General features: G+C 37.6%; 1 protein-coding gene across 1 annotated transcript in view; it reads right to left on the bottom strand.

The window, feature by feature from the left end:
* LOC124789868 (U3 small nucleolar RNA-associated protein 4 homolog) overlaps positions 1 to 6,949 on the bottom strand; it is an 80,227-nt gene extending 73,278 nt beyond the window's left edge. The window contains exons 1-3 of the mRNA XM_047257380.1: positions 6,755 to 6,949; positions 6,495 to 6,669; positions 6,335 to 6,406 (exon numbers count right to left, since the gene is read on the bottom strand). Coding sequence (XP_047113336.1) covers positions 6,335 to 6,406; positions 6,495 to 6,669; positions 6,755 to 6,864 — 357 coding nt within the window. The 5' untranslated portion in view covers positions 6,865 to 6,949. The remainder of the gene's footprint in view (positions 1 to 6,334; positions 6,407 to 6,494; positions 6,670 to 6,754) is intronic.
* Positions 6,950 to 7,167: the final 218 nt, after the last annotated feature.

Raw genomic sequence — 7,167 nt, forward strand, 5'->3', positions numbered from 1 at the left:
AGCCATAAACATACTATCATGGATATCATAAAACCTATATACAGAGACCTGGCAAATCCTGAATTACTGAAGAAGTGTCTGCATGGTCAGACTCAAAATCCCAGCGAGTCATTCAATAATCTTATACGGACTCGCTTACCAAAAAATGTTTTTGATGGAATGAAGACACTAAAGTTGGGGGAGGGGATTGTCAGTCATGCTGTTATTGTTTTTAATGATGGCAACTTGGTAGGGTGAAAGTGCTACAGCATATGGGAATTAATCCTCGATCAAACTGTATCAGAGAACTTGAACAGATGGACAAGGTCACATTGATAAAGCAAAGTATGCAGTACAGTTGGCCACTAAGCAGTCCAGAAAGAAGAAAAAACTTGTAAAAAGATCAAGAGGATGATATACAGTATGTGCAAGGTGCTTCTGAGTGCCTAAAAAATTAAGCATATATTAAGTGAGTTACTGTCTTTTGAAACTTTAGAAGCCTTTCCTGAAAATTTACATTTTCTGTCACATTTTCCCTAAATCTTAGAAACCACTTCGAGTAGAGTATTCAGATTTTCAAGGAGTAACAACATACATATTGTGAGTCTATTGAACTAAAAGAAGAACATAATGTTGTGTATAATTAAAATTATTTAGGATAATGTAGAAAAAAAGTAAACAACATTTTAACCGTGTAATTAAAAAATTGTGTTTCTAGAAGCAGTGGCTGAAATGCAATTATTATAGTTCAGTAGACTCAGAACATACAGTATAATGTCCTGTAAAAGTTTCATGTCAATGGCTACAGTGGTTCCTAAAATAGAGGGAAGCCAAGTCACTAATTTTAACATTATCGAGATAGGGCGTTCCATCTCCCCTTAAACAGCTGTGCATCTAATTTCCATGGTTAAATGGTGATGTTATGTATATGCAACTCCAACAGATGATAATCAGGGGGCAAGCATAATGAGCAACACAAATTGTTTCAATATCTTGAAATCAAATTTTCAAAGAAATTCAATTATAAATCATGTCAGTAGGAGAATGTCCTCTAGCACTCTGAATTGCTTTTTGTACTGCAATACTTCCACTTTGACCTCAATAAAATGATTTACATACAGTGATAATGTATGTAGACAAAGCTCTGCTCTGAGATTATCATACTCATATAAAAATATTACTACTTTTTGTTATTTTGTGCCAATGATGTGCCTAAATCATGTTGGCTGTGTATAAACACTAGAGAAACGGAATATTGAATAATCACTGACTAAGGGAGTACATCTGAAATCAATATAGGAATCAAAGCAAAAGTGACTGATACATCACAAATGTACATTTTGAACCTTTCTCTGTCATCAGTCATACAAATGTTAGACATGCTCCACTTCCTTTTATCACGACCATGTGCACACCTAATACACCCAATGGTCCAAATACATCTTAATCTTTGGTATTCACTAAAATTCTCCTCCTTCATAATTCCCCTGGGTACTCAGTTTCTTAACTGAGTGCATTGATATATGTTCCAGCAACACGCCCTCTTTGCAAGAGTTCTAGACGTGTCTTCCATGGTCACAATCTTACTAATAAATTTTATTTTCTTACTGTCTATATATGTGACTGACATACTGTTGTGTTCAAAACAGACGACCAACTGAAGTAGTAGAATGGTTAAGATAATGGCCCTACGCCTAATTCTGGAGGAGTGGGGTTCAAATCTCTGTCTGGCCACCCTATTTACCCCATATTACTACACATAAAATGCCAACGAAGTCCCTGAAAAATGCTCTCCACCTTTTCTATTTGGTGAGTAGTTATTTAACCTCATACAAAACATGGTGTAGTCCGTTCTGGACTTTGGACTTCCCAAATGAGGATGAAAGGTCAGTTCTGATAAATCAGAGCCTTCGACACCATCCACTGAGTTTAACCAATGAAGTCATCCTATGCCCCGAAATGCAAAATGAAGACAATGACATCACTCATCCCCATGGCACAAAAATATGAACATCAATTATAGAATTGTGTAAATTTTTAATAATAAATATTGAATCAAGGAAAATTGGTGCTTCTGGATAGGTACAAACTGAAATAACAACCACAAACCAAAGAAAATACTAAAATAGAAAAAACTGAAAAACGTGACACAACAGTTGGAAAAAAAGAGGCGCACAAAATCAGTGTGAACCAACTTGAACTGATGCCAAAAACTGCACTCAAACCATACAATGCAAATGAAAGGCCCGGTGCCAATACAGTAAGCCAAAATCAATACTGATACAGAAAATCAAGAAGCAATGCCAATATTCTGTTTGAACAGGACTACTGACCAACTGCTGCCTAAAAAGCAAAATAAATGTACCCCAAGGGGGAAAAAAGAACAGGACAACATTACATAGATAAAAAAAGTAAGACAATAAAACTGAGCTCCAATATAAAAGCTGTTGAATAATATTGAAATCATTTTCTGGAAAACTCAATAATTATGACTTCATAGAAGTATCAAATATTACACACAGTACAAAAAAAGATGCATTACGCTTCTTGTTAAACATCTTTCGTACATCACCAACAGATTATGAAAGTACTTATGACACTAACACTTGCATATGATGGCATTTCTACCTGAGAATTAAATCTTGTGCTGAGAGAGAGAGAGAGAGAGAGAGAGAGAGAGAGAGAGGAGGATGGTGGGATCTGTATCTACAAAGATACTCTGCAAGCCACCATATGGTGTGTTGGCAGAGTGTACCCTATGCAACTACAACTTATTTCCTTCCCTGTCCTACTCGAAAACAGAGCAAGGGAGAAGTGACTGCCCATACGCCTATGTATCTGCCCTAATTTCTTGTGTCTTATCTTTGTGGTCCTTATGTGCAAATTTTGTTGGCAGGAGTAAAATCACTTGGTAGTCAGTTTCAAATGCAGGTTATCTAAATTTTCTCAATAGTGTTTCTTGAAAAGAATATCGTTTTCCCTCCTTGGATCCCCATTTGAGCTCCTGAAGCATCTTCAAAAGACTTACATATTGTTCGAACCTACCTGTAATAAATCTACCAGACTGCCTCTGAATTGCTACAATGTCTTCCTTCATCCAACCTTGTACAGATCCTAAACAAACAATCAGTACTCAAGAATAGGTGATACTAGCATCCTATATATGGTCTCCTTTACAGATGAACAACACTTTACTAAAATCCTCCCTATTACAGGTCTCAACTGCTTGTTTCATTTCATATCACTTTGCAACTTTACAGCAAGATATTAAATGACTTCACTATAGCAAGCAGAACACTACTAATACTGTACCTGAACATCACAGGTTTGTTCTTCCTACTCATCTGTGTCAACTTACATTTTCTAAAATTTACAGCTAGCTACTATTCATCACACCCAACTATAAATTTTGTCTACGTTAACTTTTAACATTTACAGTCACTCAACTATGACAACTTAACGAACGCCATGGAATCATCACCAACCAACCGCAGATTGGTTCCCACCATGCATGCCAAGTCATTTATTTATACAGAGAGCAACAGTGGTCCTATCACACTTCCCTGACGATGCCCGTCTCCAATGAACACTCACTGTCAGTGACAACATACTGTGTACTATTACTCATGAAGTTTCTGAGTCGCTCACATATGTGTGAACTTATTCCATATTTTCGTACCTTTGTTAACAGCCTGCAATGGGGTACCATGTGAAACGCTTTCCGGAAACCTAGAAATATGAAATCTGCCTGTTGTCCTCCATCCATAGTTTATGGGATATCATGTGAGAAAAAGGCAAACTGAGTTCTGCATGAGCAACACTTTCTAAAACCATACTGATCTGTGTGCGTAAGTTCTCAAGAGCCTTTATTATATTCAAACTGAGAATATGTTCCAGGATTCTGCATTCTGGCCTGAAATTGGCAGTTTGTTTCTGTTCGTATAGCCACCGTATGCGTTAGACAAAGTGAATCGCTGTATCTAATGTCTTCTTTCAGCAGAAAATTTGATTTGATTACATTTGTTTCCAATACAGAATAGTTTTACTGATCTGATTATCGTGAATTTTAAGGTTTGTTGCTGACTTTCTTATTCATTTTACGAATGGAAAGAATTAGATGTGTTGACAGACTGGCCTTTAGTGATTCCAGAGGCCTAGGTTATGCTGTACTTTGATAATCTGATTGAGCTGGAGAAGCCAACGAACACGAGTGAAAGAAAAGCAGATGTTCTGACAAACTGACATGTAGCACAGCCTGAGGCCGAAATTAGGTTGGAATGTAACAGTTTTGTTGGAGAGTTGGCAAAGCCAACAAATCTCAACACAAAAATATGACTGCCATAACAGACTGATGTGTAGCGATACATGTTTGTCACTGCAATACCCCATTTGTATATCTTATTCCCGATATTACTGAAAATTACAATGAGGTTACATTCTAATCTAACAGAACAAAATACTAACTAACATTATGAATGGGGATTCTGATTTGCTACTGACAACCAATTCATGCTTTGTGTTCAGTTCCCATCATTCATCACACGAGTTGTGAATAACACTGGTGTGAAATACAACAGCAGCTGATGCTGTAAATGCACTTTTAACTATTATTTTACCTTAACAGTACCTATGATTGTATGAATCATAAAATTCTACTTCGTAAGGTAACAATGTTAGGCCTACATTTTTACCTGTACTGGTATCTGCCTAGCACGGATGCAGTCTTCCTTTCACGTCAGAAAACAAGAGGTTCTCAATGACAAACTGCACAACAAAACTAAAACCAAACTCTGAATGGGAGAGTGGTTTTCAAGATCTGGTGCCATACCCCATTCTGTTTTTAACTTACGTAAGTGACCTTACTGTGACTCTGGCTGGCACTGCAAAAAGTGCAATATTTCCTTATGACATACTACAGAATTCACATAACCAAGAAGACAGTCAAAAAAACCTAATCCTTTTCCATAGATAACAGTTTCCACACTGATCCATTACCATAGATTTTTGGCCTGCAGCTACAGAAAATTCATTTTTTGTACTGCTATTTTAGTTGTACACTTTTTGGTTATCTTCCAAATGAGCATACTGAAATTCAGCCCGGTCACTCAGAAGGTGGCTCAACAGTATATGTCGAAAGTATTGTTTGGATGACACAGGGTTTCTATGGCTGCAATCCTGAAATCTAATGAATCAGTGAATTTACCTGAAAAACTTGAAGTCAACATTAGTTTGGGTCTTAATCACGGAAAGGCACACATTAAATATACCGTCAAACAAAATTACCTGTTGATGCCAGAAGTGTATGTTAATAGCTTTCTACTTCAGCTTCAGAGGTACACTTACACCTAACATCAATTACTTGTTGGATATAATCCCACTGTGTTCCCTACAGGTTTTACTCTCCATGCTCTAGAACCAATGAAGTTATTACTTGATTCATAACACATGTTCTATCATGTCCCTTCTTCTTGTCAAAGTTTTCCACACATTCCTCTCCTCACTGATTCTGCAGAGAGGCTCCTCAGTTCTTATCTTACCAGTCCACAAGCTTGCATTTGGTGTGGATGGGGGCAGGAAATTGGCTGTATCCTTTCAACGGAACCATCCCCCATTTGCCTGGAGCAATTTAGGGAAATCACAGAAAATCTAAATCACGATGGGTCTGAACTGTCATTCTACTGAAGTGAGTCCAGTGTGCTAACCACTGCACTTGATTAAAATTCCTTGAAGAAATAACTAGCTAAAACTGAGTCCACATACATATAAGACAATAAAAAATCTCATTTCAGCTAGTTTTGCACTTAAAAGCCTCTTATTATGTTGAGTTGAAGACAGGGGTGTTAACTTATTTGGCTCTTCTGTTTCCCAGTACAAATTTTTCGCTAACAAATCTCATTGGCAGGAGAAACTGCATATATAGACAAGCCTGTGCTCTAAACTATACAAAAACAAATGAGCCTATTTTATGTTTATGGTATGCAAGTAGAAGAAAGAGCACGAAATCATGCACATAGATTAAGCCTAAAATAAAAACAAATTCACTCGCACACCCTTAAACCGGTCAAAATGACAACACAAAGCAGCAATCTGCGAGTTTATGACACGTTTTCGTTCCAAACATGCAAATTTCTTATGTCTCTGAAATATTGTTAAAACACGTACACAAAAGTGGGTCCTTTGGCAAAAACGAACTATAAATTCATTCATATGCGTGGAAATGTTACGTAATTGTAGTCTACAGTGAGTACAGATTTCATATAAGTTAACAGATGTAATACAATATTGTAAGAAGAAGGAGTGGAAGGTAAATAAACTGAACGCCCATATTATTGTAAAGCAGCCGCTGATTACTTACTGCTAGTGAAGAATGAGTTCTATTTACGTCCAAACACCAGGCAGAAAATCCTGCTGTTACCGGCGTGACTGACTGAAAACAAGGAAATTTAATGTTGAACGAAAATATTTTTTTCCATTCCCTTAGTCATCTTGATTTGTATCAAACGAAAAACACGTACCTTGGGGGAAAGTTTGATGAGATTATACTCAATAGTAACACCCTGAAGGCCAGTGCTGAACAGTCGAGTTCCACACCAACTAAGTGCTTCTATAGAACTATCCGATGCACCAGGAATGAAACGTTCCACGTGGGGAGCATTACTTACATCCCAGATTTCTAAGGAGCTGTCAGCTCTGCAAAATAAAGTATTTAATAACATATACATGTTAAGTATGTAATAAGTGAGAACTTTATTAATCTGTCACTTGGGATATACACCTGGATACGGCAAGTTTACGGTGGCTTGATTCATATGCTATGCAGTGTATGGCTCGTGGCTCCAAATTATAGAACCTGATGTTATGCACTTTACACAAATTCTTTTCCATTCCTGACTGTTTCACTTCCACAACAAAACATAAACAAACCGACAACGTGCCCACATGGTTTCTCGTGCAAAGATATTCCGAACCGAAGTAATTCCACGAGGATCAAGGCAAGCAAGCGTGTATCCCGAAGGCGCTCCTCTTTGGAATCGAAGGTATGTCGACACCTTTGACCATAGATACTAATAGACTGGGCAAGCCATGGAGGTAAAAATATTCTACCTCCATGGGGCAAGCAGTGCAGCGGCTATACGTCTGGCGTGGCTGCAACATAGAATCACGTGACTGTTGGCAGAACGTCGGCGG

Source organism: Schistocerca piceifrons, chromosome 3 (assembly GCF_021461385.2).
Source record: "Schistocerca piceifrons isolate TAMUIC-IGC-003096 chromosome 3, iqSchPice1.1, whole genome shotgun sequence".
Taxonomy (NCBI): domain Eukaryota; kingdom Metazoa; phylum Arthropoda; class Insecta; order Orthoptera; family Acrididae; genus Schistocerca; species Schistocerca piceifrons.